This window comes from Hakea prostrata, chromosome 7 (assembly GCF_041222555.1).
Source record: "Hakea prostrata isolate BN-2017 chromosome 7, UWA_Hpros_2, whole genome shotgun sequence".
NCBI classification, from domain to species: domain Eukaryota; kingdom Viridiplantae; phylum Streptophyta; class Magnoliopsida; order Proteales; family Proteaceae; genus Hakea; species Hakea prostrata.
In genome coordinates this window covers 8,036,490-8,053,458 of record NC_142606.1, presented here as the reverse complement: position 1 = coordinate 8,053,458, position 16,969 = coordinate 8,036,490, and the positions used below count along the sequence as shown (strand labels likewise).

The following is a 16,969-nucleotide window of genomic DNA, read 5'->3' as shown; positions in this document are numbered from 1 at the left end:
AATCCATTAATTGGCTGCTATTCTTGAACCTGCAAGTATGTATTGATCCAATTACTTGATTTTCTTTCCCTAATACTCTAATTTCCCAAACCCTAGCATCCCTTTTCAATTTTCGTTTTCCACAAACCCCTCTCACTCTAACACCTCCATAGTACAATTCCACCATTAGAATAATTCCATAACCGGTAAACATAAACCCCAGACCACCAGCAACACTCGATCGTACTGCAGCCTCAACCCACCATCAAAAGTCCTAAGCGTTCTAATATCATTCCTAAGTTTCTATTTTCATTAGTTTTGGACTTTCTTCACATCCAGCCATCAAATCCCCCCCCCCCCCATATCTCTAAAACAAGACCCACTCCAGCCCCTTGACCTTCAACCCAAAGTTTGTGAACATCTGACCAGCAGAATTCCTAAACTTTCAAATCCATCCCTAACTTGCTAATTCCACAAAACCCAAATTAGTTTCGAGCCACTCAAGCCTCACAATATTTTGATCACATCTCATACCGTCCTAACAAAACTATTCAAGTTTGGTAATCAGACAAACCAAATCCTAGAATTTCTTTTTCTTTTTTCTTTTTTTTTGGGTCACTTTTTCGATTTTGCTGAAACACCAAATTCATCATACAAATCCTATCCAAGAAACCCAGACTTTAACTGATAAATTCTAAATCAATCTCCTACTCCCTTTGTGAGAAAGCTCTCTCCTCCACTTGGCCTCACTCTAGAAGCTCTTTTGGCTTCGCTCGCAATTGGTCTTGGATCCTGAGGTCCTTTGCAGGCAATTCTATTTGTGACTACATTGGTAAGCTAGTCTTCGGTGCATTTGTCCGCCACTTGTGGTGGAAGCGTAACCTCAGGAGATGGACTTCCAAATCTCTAGAGTTGATTTGGAAAGCCCTCTGTTTTGATGTTTCCGCTAGGCTTCAGATGGTTCCCCACCCCTTGTTATGGATACCTGAAGAACAAGCTCATTGTTGTTACCTGGGGTCTGAGTTCTCCCCTCAAATCGTCTTCTTGAAGGCTGCAGGGTTTTCCCCCTCCTCTCTTTTCTTCTGTACATCTCTTTTCCTCCCTTTTGGGGATAATCTTTATTCATCAAAAAGTCAAAACTCTACATCACTTACTGGTTATATTTATACGATCAAAACCTAACTTTCTAGTCCTAATCCTCAAAATGGACCCAAACCCTATTCTGTTTCGAACTTAGCTGGTTCATACAAGGTCCTGGTTTGTTGGGCCTTAGTAGATCCCTTTTAATCTAGTCTTACACCATAGCTTCTCTTATTAGCCGGCCATCTGTAACTGACTCCCAACACTGACCTTCCTCATTCCCACAGATTCCAGTCTCCCCAGCCTATCATCATGCAAACCAGAGCGGGTAAGCAAGCCAAGATAAATTCTGGAAGAGGGTTCTGATATAAATCCAGTTTGATTATGTTAGAGGTAGGTATGAACTACGATGGAGGTCGAAGGACTGGAAGGAGGATCTGCACGGAGTAGACGATGGAGATAATGTGGGTGATGATAGATGAAGATGCATAAATGGCAGCCTTGAGTCCCAGTAGTTGCTCAACCGTCAAGAGTCCCACCAAGATCACAATGGAAGCTTTTCTCTCACAAGCAAGTTCTGAAAGAGAGAAAAGTTTCTTTTCAACTCATGGTTACCTTTGGGAGCAGACACGACTTGCATTATGTAGAGATGGAAATTTTGATACAACACAAGAACCTTATAATGTCTTAAACCTAGGAAATATGAAAAGACTCTTTGGACTTTATAGCTACATAACAGAAGTTGTTGAAGTTGTTGCCCTGTGGCCCTACTTTCCAAAGAGCATGCAAGGCTAGGCGACTAGGCCTAGGGCTGGTCCAGCGGAAAGATGATCCACTGCATCATGTTATCTCTGTCCATATGCTCTGAAGATATCGATCATCACTTGCTTTTCCCCTCTCTCCAATTTGCAAGGGCTGCTGGTTTAGTTTGGCCTAGATGAAGAAGAATTCCCCCCTTTCGGGAGAATGGATTGGGCGGATATCATTTTTGCCAACAAGGACATCCATATGTGGCGGGAAAGTTTGATTTTGAAGTGGGTGTCTCTGGGACTTGATGGAACAAAGTGTCCAAAAAAATCCTCTGTTTTGAAAGCCTTCTTTTCCTCTGGGACTCCCTCATCTTTGAGGTCAAAACCGAAGTGTCAAGGATCTTTGCTAAATGTGATAACTCCACAAGGAACAGCATGTTGTTGTCTCTTAAAGCTTCACCTCCCCCCCCCTCCCCCCGGCAGGGGGATGATTTTAGGGGTTTCCTGTTTTCTCTTCCTTGAATTTTTGTTTTGCCCCCAAAAAATTTAGAAGCAAAATACGGGGCAATGGCTACTTGGATCTTTGCTAAATGTGATAACTCCACCAGGAACGGCATATTGTTGTCTCTTAAGGTCTCACCTCCCCCCCCCCCAAAGGGTGATTTTAGGGGTTTCCTGTTTTCTCTTCCTTGAATTTTCGTTTTGCCCACAAAAGAATTAGAAGCAAAATACAGGGCTATGGCTAATACATACTGTGAACTAGTAATCTAGTATGATTGAAGGGTATCAGGGGACTTGGTATACTCATTAATAAGCCTATGAACATCATTTGCAACAATCAAGCAGCAATAAATATTGCCGTTATTCTGTTTTCCCAAGAAAACAGCAAGCATATTGAATAGATAGTAATGATATCAAGAAACCTATTGTGGGTAGGAAGATATCAACTTCTTGAATTCTAGCAACCAGGTTGAGGATGCTCTTGCCTAGGCAATATCCTGATCTCTGTTTTCCATATTGTCTTTGAAGCAAGGATTATGATCTCACTTTTAGGCCGGTTCAGCCACCCAGAATCAAGATATGGCCAAGATGGGTCAAAACCAGGGAAATATTGGGTTAAAAATTGACATACAACGGGCTGGTCAAAACTGGTCGAAACTTGTCAAAACTAGTCGAAACTGCTAAAATTTGGCTGGTTGAAATTGGTTTTAAGTTATAACTTGGCATTTGGCAAATATAGGTTGAAACTAGAGATTTTGAAATATTGGTCAAAACTACTGAAACTTGTAGAAACCTAGGACTTCAAAAAATAACCCATGATTTTGTCTCGGTTTCTTGGGAAACCAAGATTGGAAAAAATGTTGGTCCCTCTCAGTTGAAATTTGAACTATGCTTTAAAGATGGCATTCACAACATATACACTCTTACTTGAGAAGGAAAAGCCAAAACATATTAGAAGCATAAATAATTATTTCAATGGGTATCTAATCATCTTTTTCTTTTTTTAGTAATGGTGATGTAAAGCAAAGATCTAGAGTTTAGTAATTGATAAGAACTCCAAATCTAGGGTTTATCTTCAGGATCTTATTCAATTGAAATAGCAGTAAATTTAGGGTATGGATTAAGGCTGAACAGGGGGTCCTAGGGTTGCGAATGGGGTAAGAGTAAGACTAGTTTTGGCTATGGCTGGAAATTAGGGTTGATTGAAATTCAAGCCTGAACCTTGCTGGAGTTTTAGATTAAGAATTGGATCTTAAGGTTTAAGGTTTTGAAATTTATGGTTTGATAGGAATTAGGGGTTCTAGGGAGATGGCTAAGGTTACGATTAGGGGTCAGTGAGGGGTGATTCTAAAAGGAACTGGGGTTTGGATGTAGGATTAGAAAGTTATGAATGAGAGTAGGGTTAGGGTTTCTGGGGTTTGGTGAAGAAGATGGAGTTTAGGTTTCCTAGGGGTTTGAGTGAAGGAAAGGTACTGCACTTGGGATAGAGGGTAGGGGAAGGGAAGGGAAGGGTAATTAGATTCCTAAGGGGGTAGGAAAGGGTGGTAAATCTAGAGAAATCCTCAGAGCCACAAAAGAAAAGAGAAGAAAGAAGAAGAAAATTGAAAAGACGGGCTGGGGAAGAAGGGTTTATGGCTGAGAATGGAAGGGGTTGAGGGAATAGGGCAAGGTTGTCAAGACAGCAAGGCGACCAAAGTGTTTGGGGCTCCGCCTAGGCGGCAGGCAATAAGGCGACCAAAGCGGTTAGGTTAAATTTTTTTCAATACGACTACTTTTTAGCTAATAAATTTCTATTATAAGCTAAACAAACATTCAATAATCACATTCATCTAAAAAAAAAAAGCATTCAAGAATCATAATTATGATAGATTATTCAAAAAAGAACAAAAGCATAAGTTAATCTCATCAAGCATCATAACATATGGCTATAAACTATATCAAATTGTAAGTATGAAAATGAAAGTAGTAATTTTAAATTTTTACTTACCTCTATGATAATGTGATGCCAAATAAGTGTATTATCCATTTAATGATTCATTGATTCCCAATTCTGAAATGACTAACTGTTAAGTTCGTATACGGCTTTATAGAAACTAAATTTTGATTTTTAAAAAAATTGAGAAAAAATATTATTATGTACAAAATGTCAAAAAGGCGACCGCTTTGGCGTCTAGGCAGCAAAAAGGTGCACAAGGTGACAAAGTGGTAGCAATTAAGTGAAAAAGCGGCAAAAAAACTGCATGTTAACAAAGCGGATCAAAACAAGGCAATTGAAAAAACCCCTTGCCGCCTAGGCGTGCCTAGGCAGATGCTTTGACAACCATGGAACAGGGGTGGGGAAGTGTAGAGAGGCTGCCATAGGGATTGGAAGCAAGGGGGGTTGGGATTAATGAATTAGGGTTTTGGGAATGGGGGTGTTGCCACAGGCAAGAGGGAAGGGGAAGAAGCACTACGAAGGTGAGTGTAGAAGAAGAGGTGATAGGGCAGGGATGGAATTAAGCACTTAGTCAGGAATTATAGGGCTGCTCCTTCTCTATGTGGGATCGCTTCTTCTACATTTGTCTCTCCTATTTTTAGTTCTACCTCACCTATTGAGGTTTACTATGTGGTATCTCTCCTATTTTTAGCTCTACCTCACCTATTAAGTTTAGTATGTGGTATCAAAGCATGACCCAGGGCTATCAAAGCATGACCCAGGGCAGATTCCTTCTCTAACCAGTAAAAAGGCAAAAAGGACTGACCATTCTGACTCCATTATTCTTCTCTCTTCTCATTCTTTTCATTATTCTCTATAATTTTACTGCTTACAATTTTATCAGAGTTAATACCCAATTTTTCCTTCCTTCTTCTTTCCTTTGTGTTACCGAATGCCCTTCCACTTGGATGACAATTGTTAACTTTATTTTTTTTGTTTTAGTATGGTGTGTGGGGGGGGCCCCCCCCCCCAACACCTCCTCCTCCGGGGGGGGGGTGGGGTTGAATCCCCACAACAACCCCCCCCCGGGGGGGGGGGGGGGTGTGTTGTTGTGGGTTATTAGGAGTCTAATAAGAGTTTGTATAGGAGTTAAGTTAGAGTTTGTATTCATATAGAATTCTATTCCTTGTAATATTCTACTTTCCACTTAATTATAAATAAAGGGCTTGAGATCATGGATCAATAAGCCATTCTGCCAAACATTGTATTTCTACATGGCATCAGAGCCTAAATTCGATTAGGTTGTTCTTCTATTTTTTCTATTTCTTCAAACCCATTAACCCACAGCAGATTACCTTTTTTCTCCAAAACCCTTCGCAGTTTTTTCTTGTTCTTCTACAACCTAATTCTGCAACCATCGTTTGGCAGAATTTTTTTCCTTTTCAAACCCATCGCACCGCTGCACTATTGTTTCAGTTCCACCTCGAAGATCAGAGAAAAAAAAAAGGGGAAAGAAGAAGAGAAGAAGAACCACAACCTGCTGCTGCTTCTTGCGATTAGAATCACAGAAAAAAGGGAAAGAAGAAGAGAAGAAGAACCACAACCTGCTGCTGCTTCTTGCGATTAGAATCACAGGTGGCTGAGCTGCTTCTTGCGATTAGAATCACAGGTGTGGCTGCTGCTGCTGCTGCTGCTGCTGCTTCAGCTAGAGTTTGCATCGATTGCAAACCCTCACAAATCCATCGCAACCAATTTCTTTCTCTGCACTACAGTGGGCTCGACCAAGAAGAAAAGGAAAGAAGAAGAGAAGAAAGAGAAGAAGAGAAGCCACCATCGCCTTCACCTTTACTTCCGATTCTGATCACAGCCTCTACCATCGAACCAGGTAACCCTTTCTATATCCCGTCTCCCTTGTTAAGCTGGCCCTTCAAAAAAACCCATTGAGCCATAATTTGTTCCCTAATTCTCTTTGGCCGAACCAGATTTGGTTTTTTTTCCAAATTCCCAAACCAAATTTAGATCATATTTTAAAACCAAATTTACCAAACCAAACCAAACCATTACATATTTGGCTGAACCATATTATTATAATTTTTCTTCTAATCTACTATTCTGTTAGACAAAAAAAAAAAAAAAAAAAAAAAAAAAAAGAGGGAAAAAAAGGGAAAAAGGAGATTTGATCATATCATTGTTTGGGTATTGCATTGTGCGACGTTTTAGTTTTTTTTCACAAGGTGACTGAAGAACTGCAGACAATTTTTTCAACATGGCAACTATCGATGGTACTACTGCTCCCACCGGCCCTGAACATTACCCAAATTTTCATCCTCTTTCGGTAAGATTTGATGGGACAAATTATTTGATTTGGTCACGATCTGCTTACTTAACTATTGCTGGAAGAGGACTTGTTGGATACATTACGGGCACCACTATCAAACCTTCTACCACAGGCGTTTCCCAGGAAAAATGGATCTCGAATGACTCTCTTATTATGTCATTTCTCTTGAATTCCATGATTCCAAATATTGCCCGTGGATATCTATTACTTGATACTGCTGCCCAAATCTGGAAGGCTACTACTGAAACATATGGACAGTTGGGGAATGATGCACGTGTTTATGAGCTACGAAAGAAGCTTCATGAGACTACCCAAAAGGAACCTGATCGTGGCCCACTATTATGCCGAGTTGCGATCTCTTTGGCAAGAGTTGGATCATTATGGGGATTATCACCCCACTAATCCAGTATGATGTGGCGACTTATAAGAAGCACATTGATAAGATTCGAGTATATGACTTCTTGGCAGGTTTGAACGTGGAGTACGATCGGATCGTAGTACAAGTCTTAAGTCGTTTCTCCTTTCCTACACTAGAACAGTCTTATGCTCTTGTTCAGTGTGAGGAAAGTCGTCGATTAGCCATGCTTCATACTCCTATTTTGGAGAAATCAGCTTTACGATCTGTTCTCGCACTAAATCTGATCCGGCTAAGGAGATTGTCAAGTGTGAGCACCGTCACAAACCCTATCATACTAAGGAAAATTGTTGGAAACTCCATGGGAAGCCCGCTGATTTTGAGAAAAAAAGAGCACAAAAAAAAGGAAAATCGAAAGCTCATATCTCTCGAGACAGCTTTCCACAAAGACCCTCTCGTAGATGTTGGTCTCTCGCAGGAGGAGTTAACTTCTTTGCGACGTATTCTCGCAATCTTCTACCGCCGGTACAGCCTCTACCATCGCTTCCTCTACTAATCAAACCAACTCCTACCTTGCTACTTCGTGTAAAACTTTTACAAGCTTCCAAGTTTCTTCGCTTACTACTCCTTGGATTATTGATACCGGAGCCACAGATCATATGACAGGTTTATCCTCTTTTTTCTTACAATATGCTCCAACTTCGGAAAGGATAAAGTTCGAATTGCCGATGGCTCCTATTCTTCCATTGCCGGAAAAGGGACCATTCAACATTCTCCATCCCCGTCTTTGTCTAAAGTTTTACATGTTCCCTCTTTCTCTACTAACTTGCTCTCTATCGCCAGCCTTACACATGACTTAAATTGTAAAGTGACATTTTTCCCATCTTATTGTGTCTTTCAGATCCGGTAACGGGGAAGGAGATTGGACGTGGTAAACTAGACAATGGACTTTATTTGCTCAAGCCGATTGAAGGATCACTATCGCTTCCGACTACATCTTCTAATCAAGTCCATTCGGTAATATCGGACCTTCATCGGTGGCACCGTAGGCTAGGTCACCCCCCTCTAGGAACTCTTAAGAAAATATTTCCTGATTTAGTTTCTTCTTGTAATGAGGATGATTTTTTTTGTGAAGCCTGCATTTTTGCGAAGCAAACTCGTTCTACTTATTTACCTTCTCTTCATAATAGAAAAAATATTCCTTTTATGTTAATTCATACTGATGTGTGGGGTCCCTGCCGACGTGTGTCTATCACTGGCCATAGGTACTTTGTTACTTTTATTGATTGTCACTCTCGTTCTACATGGATTTATCTTTTAAAACAAAAAAATGAAGTTTTCCGATGTTTTCGTGATTTTCATAATATGATTAAAACTCAGTTCAATGCCACTGTGAAGATCCTTCGCAGTTGACAATGGCACGTAGTATATTGATGGTGAATTTCAAAGATATCTCTCTGACTCTGGCATAATACATCAGACTAGTTGCGTTGATACGGCTGCCCAAAATGGGGTGGCCGAAAGGAAGAATCGACATCTCTTAGAGATAGCCCGTTCTATTATGATTGCTATGAATGTACCTGACCAGTACTGGAGTGATGCTATTCTCACTGCTTCTTACCTTATGAATAGGATGCCCAGTAGGATACTTGGTTTTAAATGTCCTAATGAGATTCTTCAAGGAGCCTCTTCTTTTGTTATTTCTCCAAAGGTTTTTGGATGCGTGTGTTATGCCGTAATCACAAACTCACCGAGAGTAAGTTACTCCCCGCAGCCTACGCCGCATATTTTTGGGGTATTCCCGCTACTCGTAAAGGGTACAAATGTTATCATCCTCCCTCCAAGAAAACCATTGTATCCATGGATGTACTTTTTCATGAGTTTTGCCCTTACTATACACCTCTCCAGGGGGAGAGTCCTAGAGGAGAGGTGTTCTTTCCGACTCTAGATCTTCCTTTCACACACCAACACAACTTAAGAGTCCCAGAAGAGTTTCCTGACCAGGGGGAGACTTCGGCCAAGATACCCGAGGACTCTAATCCTCCCCCTTCAATTTCGAACCATGTGAAGAACCTAGCCAAGGGGAGACCACTCCCGTGAGACACACCGTTGGGGTCTTTCAAAACCAGATTGACCAAAATAAAGAGGTGCAGACTTATCGAGGAAGAAATACAACCGGCTAAAGCAGGTGGAGAAAGGGGATACGTTACCACTTCGCCTCCCCGCTCCGTAATCGATTCTACCGAGGTATCTTCTTCCGATCTTCCTATTGCTGTTAGAAAAGGGGTCGATCTTGTACTCAACATCCCATAGCTAAATATGTTTCTTATAACTCTTTGTCCGACTCCTACCGTGCTTTTATATCCTCTCTCGTCATCTCAGATCTGCTCCTAAAAGTTGGCAGGAAGCCTATGCCGATAAGAGATGGAAGGAAGCTATGGTAGAGGAAATGCGGCAATGAAGAAAAATGACACTTGGGAGCCGGTTACACTTCCTCCGAAAAAAACCAGTGGGCTGCAAATGGGTATTTGTGGTTAAACAAAATATGGATGGATCACCAACAAGTTGAAAGCTAGACTAGTTGCAAAGGGGTTTACCCGCACCTATGGGATTGATTATCAGAGACCTTTGCCCCGGCTTGCAAAACTAAATACCGTCGTCGAGTTCTCGTTGTCCGTAGTCGTGAACAAACACCGGAACTTGCACCAACTAGACGTAAAGAATGCCTTCTTACATGGGGAGTTAGCAGAAGAGGTCTATATGGAAATCCCACATGGTTTTTCCGATGACAATACCGCAGTGGAAAGTCCGTCGGTTGAAGAGGTCAATATATGGGTTAAAACAGCTCTCCTAGATGCTGGTTTGGACGCCTTCGTAAGGCAATGACTTCTATTGGGTACAAGCAAAGCAATGCTGATCATACACTATTTGTCAAGAAGTCAAGTACTAACATCACACTTCTCATTGTCTATGTAGACGATATTGTCATCACAGGGGAATGATGGTGAAGAAATTCAAAAGTTGAAGGACTATCTTGGCAAAGAGTTTGAAATTAAAGATCTAGGGAAGTTACAAGATTTCCTAGGGATTGAGGTGGCTCGATCAAATAAAGGTATATTCCTATCCCAAAGAAAGTATGTCCTAGATCTATTATCGAAGTGGGAATGTTGGGGTGTAAAGTAGTTGATACCCCTATTGAAGTCGGAGCTAAACTTAAAGAAAAAGAGGGAGAACCAAGTGGACAAAGGAAGATACCAAAGGCTGGTAGGGAAGCTTATCTACTTGTCTCACACCGGTGCCGACATTGCTTATGCCGTAGGTATAGTGAGTCAATTCATGCATGATCCATATTTAGCTCATATGAAGGTCCGTTATCGTAATACTACAAGATTTGAAGGGAACTCCCGGAAAAGGAATACTTTTGTCACCCACCGATAATCTAAAAGTAGAAGCATACACCGATGCAGATCGGGCTGGATCTCCGCGGATGTAAAGTCAATTTCAGTGTTATCGTACCTTTATTGGAGGAAATCTAGTTACTTGGAGAAGTAAGAAACAGTAATGTGGTAGCTTTATCTAGTAAGCTGAATATAGGGCTATGGTTCGTGGAGTTTGTGAGCTACTATGGTTGAAAGGCTTGCCGCAAGATATTGGAGTCCAAGTTCCAAACCCCATGATGTTATATTGTGACAACAAGGCTGCTATTAGTATTGCTAATAATCCAAAGGCAACATGATCGAACTAAGCACATTGAAATTGACAAGTTTTTTGTCAAAGGAAAGTTGGAACAAGGGCTTATCTCGCATGCCTTTTGTAAGATCCCAAGACCAATTAGCAGATGTTTTCACTAAGGGATTGAAAGAAAGAGATTTCCTTCCTATTGTAGGCAAGTTAGGCATGAGTAATATCTATGCCTCAACTTGAGGGGGAGTGTTGGAATCTATTAGGAGTCTAATAAGAGTTTGTATAGGAGTTAAGTTAGAGTTTGTATTCATATAGAATTCTATTCCTTGTAATATTCTACTTTCCACTTAATTATAAATAAAGGGCTTGAGATCATGGATCAATAAGCCATTCCCCCCCCCCCCCCCCCCCCCCCCCCCCCCCCCCCCCCCCCCCCCCCCCCCCCCCCCCCCCCCCCCCCCCCCCCCCCCCCCCCCCCCCTCCCCCCCCCCCCCCCCCCCCCCCCCCCCCCCCCCCCCCCCCCCCCCCCCCCCCCCCCCCCCCCCCCCCCGGTACTTCCATCTGCAATTAGATCGGTAAGCTAGTGTTTTGTACCTTGATCCACCACCTTTGGTGGGGCGCAATCTTCGAAGATGGTCCTCCAAATCTCGCTCTAGATAGAATTTGGAATGCCATCTATTTTGATGTCTCTTCTAGACTGGTAGCTATTCCCAACCCCCTGTTGATGATACCCCAAATAACAGATTTATTGTTTTCTCTTGGGGTCTTAGTTCTTCTTTTTGGTCTTCTTCTTAAAGACCTTCTACTCTTGTTTTCCTTTCTTTAACATATTTATTTAGTCATCCAAAAAAACTACCAATGTACAATAAAAGAAACTGTTGCAAAAAAATATTAGAAGAAATAGCTAAACTATTATTAAGCGAAGCTTCTAACATGTACATACCATGAAGTATAGGAACGGGAAGAGAGATGATATCGGCAAAGCTGAAAATATACACCACAATACATGGAGTTAAGGTTGCAACTAAATGAAGGAAAATAATCTGTTTCAGAAGCATAGTCACATAGTGATCAAGAAAAGAACAGGCTTAATATACACATAATTTGCTGAACATCCATTAACCTAGAATACTTGGCAAACATTTAAACATTGCATACCGTGCAGTATACAATCTTCAATCATTCTGAAGCATAGTTTAGTACACAGTTAATCCAAAAACTATATGGACAAGTAACTGTTCCTCAGAAAACTGGAGCATATTCAAAATTGATAAACTCAGTTTCCATTGGATTGTGACCAATTTCTAAAATTTCAGACAAAATGATTGAAAGTTTGCACAAAAAAAAAATTTTAACTTCAATAAAAGGTAGAATAAGACTAGAACCAAATTTCATTATCGTTTCATTAATTTGAATAGTTCCAACTCCAAAGGGTGACTTCTAGAAAACATCTTTTTTTTGTGATTGTTTGCCGGATCACTCAATATCTTTGTAATGAACCATGTATAACATTAGATAATTATGCAATGGGTTCTCATTTTGTATTTATTTCTAATGCATATACATTCATTTTAATTGACTTATTCTTCTGCCCTGTAATAAGCATAGAGGCATAAAACTAAGGAGTCATACTGTGAAATAACGGGAAAGGGTTATTGAAACCCACCTAAGACAAGAAAATACTATTATCAACAAACAATTTGGTTCCATGCAAGGAAAATCTGTGACAGAAGCAATTTATGATGTAGATCGAATTATGAAGAAAAGAAAAGGCCAAAATACTATTCACACGCTGTAACACCCCATATTTGCCTTGTGGTGATGCTTACTAGAAGATCTTTGGGGCCATCAACTAGAGAAATACTCTATTCCTCACATCAATGACTCATAATGAATCTTAACAGCTTTAATCTAACTCAAACACAAGTTAAGGAGCTAGTATTGTGTACCAACTTCACTCCCACTTTGTGTGCTTTTCTAACTTAGGACCATTATAATAAAACCTAAGTAAATAAAAGACCCGTCAAATCATATAACTAACCAAGGTTTGTTTCCAGACCAATAGACTGCCCCAACACCATTAGCCTTCTAGACTTAAAACTAAGCTTCCACTGAGGATCATACTGATCCAACCAAAACTGATAGAACAGTATCCTTATTTGGCAGAAGAAGAAGGCAGAAATATTAAAACTCTAATGTCAGCAAAAATGGCTAAAAGAGATGACAAAAGCATTAATAAAAAGACAAGGAATAGGTAAATTAAAATTTAAGCTAAAGAACAAAAGCATTCACAAGTGGGATAGTAACTTTTACGAACTCACCAGCACAGAGCGACACAACGAATAATAAACAAAGTTCTTTATGAGGAACACCTCTAGCCTCTTTAAGCCGGTCCACCTTACAACCCGGACAATTCTCATAATAAACCTTGTTTAGCAATACGTCTTCAACTTCCGCCATTGGCAATGGATAAACAATATATCAGCCTGAAGCTTCACGTTTCTGCACAAAAATCAAAGTCTCACTCTGATACATGAAATAATAAACGACACACCTCTTAACCCAAAACCGCAAAACGAACATACTTCCACTAGGGAAATCCCCCGCAACAACAGCAGCAAAAGAAGGCTTCAGGTTAAAGAATCCTCACAGAAGCTCCAAAACCCGGGCTTGGGTATCAGCATCAATAAGGAAAAGGATTAATAAACGTATTGAATCTATCATACATTATCTCAAAAAATAAAAAATAAAAAGAAACTCCAGAGTCGGTCAATGGATCTTACCAACCCAACTTGGGAGAGAGTAAACACCAGAAAACCCACGGTTTTAAACTATATGAACGAATCAAAGGCGTTGAGTCTCTGCAAAAGGCTCATTAAGAATTTCCATCACATTGATTCTATTAAAGAAAATCTTCACCCCAAAAGAAAAAAGAAAAATCTATTAAAGAAAAAGGAAAACAAAAACTAGAAGAAAATGCTCCTGTGCATTTCGTTCTTAGAGAGTACACTCAGAACACCTCAGCCTCAGACGACGCAGTACGAAACCGAGCATGCCAGACGTCAGCGACAAACGGATTGACATCACCTTCACCGTAACTTCGTAGATTGTCATTTACTTCTGCTAGGTTAGAAATGGGGGAAAATCATGCGATTAATGCAAATTTTCCAATCGATATGTTTTTTCTTTCGGTGATGCTTTCTTTTTTGTAGAACACTAGAACCGACCTTATTCTCTTAGAATTTTTGCATTTATTGTCTCAACCCTCCGACGGCGGCAATGGCTGGCATTGGAACCTGCTTGTGTCCTACTCATTAAATGCGCAGTACATGTTCCAGAAACATCATCCCTCAACCATTGATTTTCAATGGTTGAGATCGATATTTGGACCTTCAGCAATCAAGATCTACCTGAATTCTGATTATACTGTCCGTTGAACAGTCCTGCATATTAAATGCATAAAACTTAAGCAAAATAAGACTTTGAAAATTGTAATTTTGTTTTCTTTCACTCCCAACTCAGCCTCTTTTTAGATTGAGGGGCATCTTTTGCTTTCCATCCCTTTTTAGATTGAGGGGCATCTTTTGAGTGTCTTATCATCTTTTCTTGGGCTTTGTCTCGATTTGATTGAAAATCCTTTCTACCATAAAAAAAGAAGGGTAATTTTCATATGGACCCCCTGCGTCAGGTCAAGTCCGAGTACTTTGCGAGACTCCCTGTGGTTTAAAAATGATTAAATAAGGACAAACTAACAGAAACGGAATTGATAATTTTCCGACAAAAAACCCCCTTTTTTTCTTTCCGATTTATTTGTTTTAGTTTTTTTTTCTTCTTTTTAATAATTTTTTTTTTTATTCAAAGAAAAATCTCATTTTTGATGGTGAAAGGAATCTCTTAACACCTCCCGTTCTCTCCGTCTTCTTCGTCGTCGGCCAAGAAATCGGCAACTGCTCAGGCGGGAGAAAATTCACCGAGGGGCAGGAGCAGCCCCGCTCAATACCACAAGGGCGCCTCCTCTCCGGCGAAGTCTTCTGTTAACCAATTTGGTACATGAAGAATGTGAACTGGCCTTTTGTACCTTCCCTGCAATAGCTTTTCCTTTGCGAGGAGCAAAGGATTAGTGCAAAAGCAAAATCAGAAACCCAAAACGCATCCCCTACATAATACCAAGTAACGCGGATCCACTTAGCAACGAAGAGCATAACTCGAGAGTTATCAGAGACGCAAGTCACCCGATCCAATCCCGCAAACAGGTAAGTTAACATGAGGCTCCGAGAGTGTAGACAGTTGTTGACGAAACCAGCTAAGCTCGTATCCTCATCCAGACTGGGTGCGCGTTGAAACATATTTGACGAGTGATGACGACGGGGTTTATCCCTTTTTGTTCTTCTGGCTGGCTCTTGCTTGCGAACGCAAACCCGATGCGAGATGATAAGAAGAAGAGACCTTTAAAGGAAGCGATGGGAGGTTTGAGAAGCAAAGTAAATAAAATTTTCCCGCATTCACTGGTGTACTGTATGTTGCCCACTGGCTTCCAATGCATGTCAGCATGTGCACCCACAGCGAAAAGCAGGGCCAAACAAATCCAAAAACAGTGATCAAAATCTTGCCATTAGAGCTCTTGGAACTTGGAAACAAAAAACAATTTAGGGTTTTGTAACCCCTCAACGGGAGGAAAGGGCGGACAACACAGGACGGCCACAACAGAGAAGACGAAGAGAAGGGGGAGAAACCAAAAAAAGAGATTTTTACATTTCTTAAAAAGAAAAAATAAAGAAGAAAAAAAGCAAAACAAAAAACGAAAAAGAGAGAGAGGGTATACAAAATATAAAAAGGAAGTTGTATATCAAAAGGGGAGAATGAAAGAAAACAAAATGGAAAGTATGAAATTCCAAAAAAGAACGACACTTTCGCACACTAAATAGTGAATTGCATTAGTGCTGCATAATTATGTATAATGTCGAATCAATTTCAAAAACTTGAGTGAAGAGGAAAACTTACCACTCATTATACATCGTTTCGATACATTATATTTTCTAAGTAAAGTTTAATTGCAAAACAAGTGGTCAAGATTTCGTCTTGACTAAAATTTCAATCCAGGCCGAAGGTTGCATGATAAGGTATCCAAGCAGATGCCCCCTCCATTAAAATACTATGTAAATACTTTTAAAAATATTAATAATTGAAAAAAATAGGTTCTTTGTCTTCAAAATGATCTAATTGTTTAAATATTTTCATGCGGAATACGATTTTTTTTTTCTAATCACACACCCACTTAAGTTAAACCTAAATTCTTAACTGTCAATTTAAACATGAAAAATCCAAACTGTCCACAATTCATTTTTTAAGCCATCATTAAAATGGTTTAGATTGTGCCCCCCGCTAGGCAATGTTCAAACTTTATAGTTTGACCTATGCAAGCATTAGCCTCGTGAACTACCAATACAAGTATTGGCCCCGCTAGTGTAATCCCATTGGAGGCCTAATATAATTCACAAAAGCCGGTTGTGATCCCATGCCTAGACCGAAGAGCACACAACTGTCCAATATGAAAAAAAAAGAGAAGCAAAGCTGATTTGAACATGGGACATAAGATTACCAAACCACTTGGTCTTTCTAAGTTACAACATATAGAATAGAATAAACTCATAGTTTTACTGATATATTGGTTTTTTCATTCCATTCAATTTACCATTCAAAAAAGGGGCTGGCTGCCATTTTATGAGACATTTTAGAATGTCTTTATCAATGTGATATATTTTTGGGGGTATTTGTGATTTTTGCCATTGAGCCTAAAATTTTCTTAGGAAAGCCCACAAATGGTAGCCCTTTCACCGACAAGGAAAACATACTGTAACCCAATCTCTGAAGAGATCTGGGTCTGGGCCCATTATTGATGTCCTTGGATTTTCAAAACAAGGCCCAACCTTTTTTTTTTTTTTTTAATAATAAAAGTCAAACTATAGTTTATGAACATCTAGGGCATTCCGAGATTTGAACTCGGGAGTCGGGACTCTCTCGCACCCTAGGCGAGAATCATACCATCAGACCAAATGCCCACGAGGCCACGAAGTCACGAACGAACAGGACTCAACTCCCTTTGGATCTGAAGACCAATCAATTGCGGCATTTTTTTTCTTCTTCTGCATGGACGAGAATCAGAAGATCCAACTGTCAAACTCCAGAGGATTATAATCCATTCGTGTTTGCTTCCCGTTGCAGTATCTGCACCCCATGACTTCCATCAAACGACACGTTGTAGCTGGTGGCTACTTAGCTTCTTCTCTTTGTTTAGTTGAAAGATAAAACCAGAAACCTCATGAACACTAGTTACATTCAACTCTGAAAGAGCTCCGCGATCAAAGATT

The 16,969-nt window shown here is 40.2% G+C and overlaps 1 protein-coding gene across 6 annotated transcripts in view; it reads right to left on the bottom strand.

Annotated features, from left to right (window-relative positions):
- The window catches only part of LOC149009420 (protein ZINC INDUCED FACILITATOR-LIKE 1-like), a 40,690-nt gene extending 26,578 nt beyond the window's left edge, over positions 1 to 14,112 (bottom strand). For 3 of the 6 annotated variants that reach the window (XM_089161007.1, XM_089161011.1, XM_089161013.1), the window contains exons 1-4: positions 13,385 to 14,112; positions 13,187 to 13,270; positions 12,923 to 13,103; positions 11,545 to 11,585 (exon numbers count right to left, since the gene is read on the bottom strand). In XM_089161007.1, the coding sequence (XP_089017133.1) occupies positions 11,545 to 11,585; positions 12,923 to 13,061 (180 nt within the window). In that variant the 5' untranslated portion in view covers positions 13,062 to 13,103; positions 13,187 to 13,270; positions 13,385 to 14,112. The other 3 variants (XM_089161008.1, XM_089161010.1, XM_089161012.1) reach the window with 3 other exon arrangements.
- Positions 14,113 to 16,969: the final 2,857 nt, after the last annotated feature.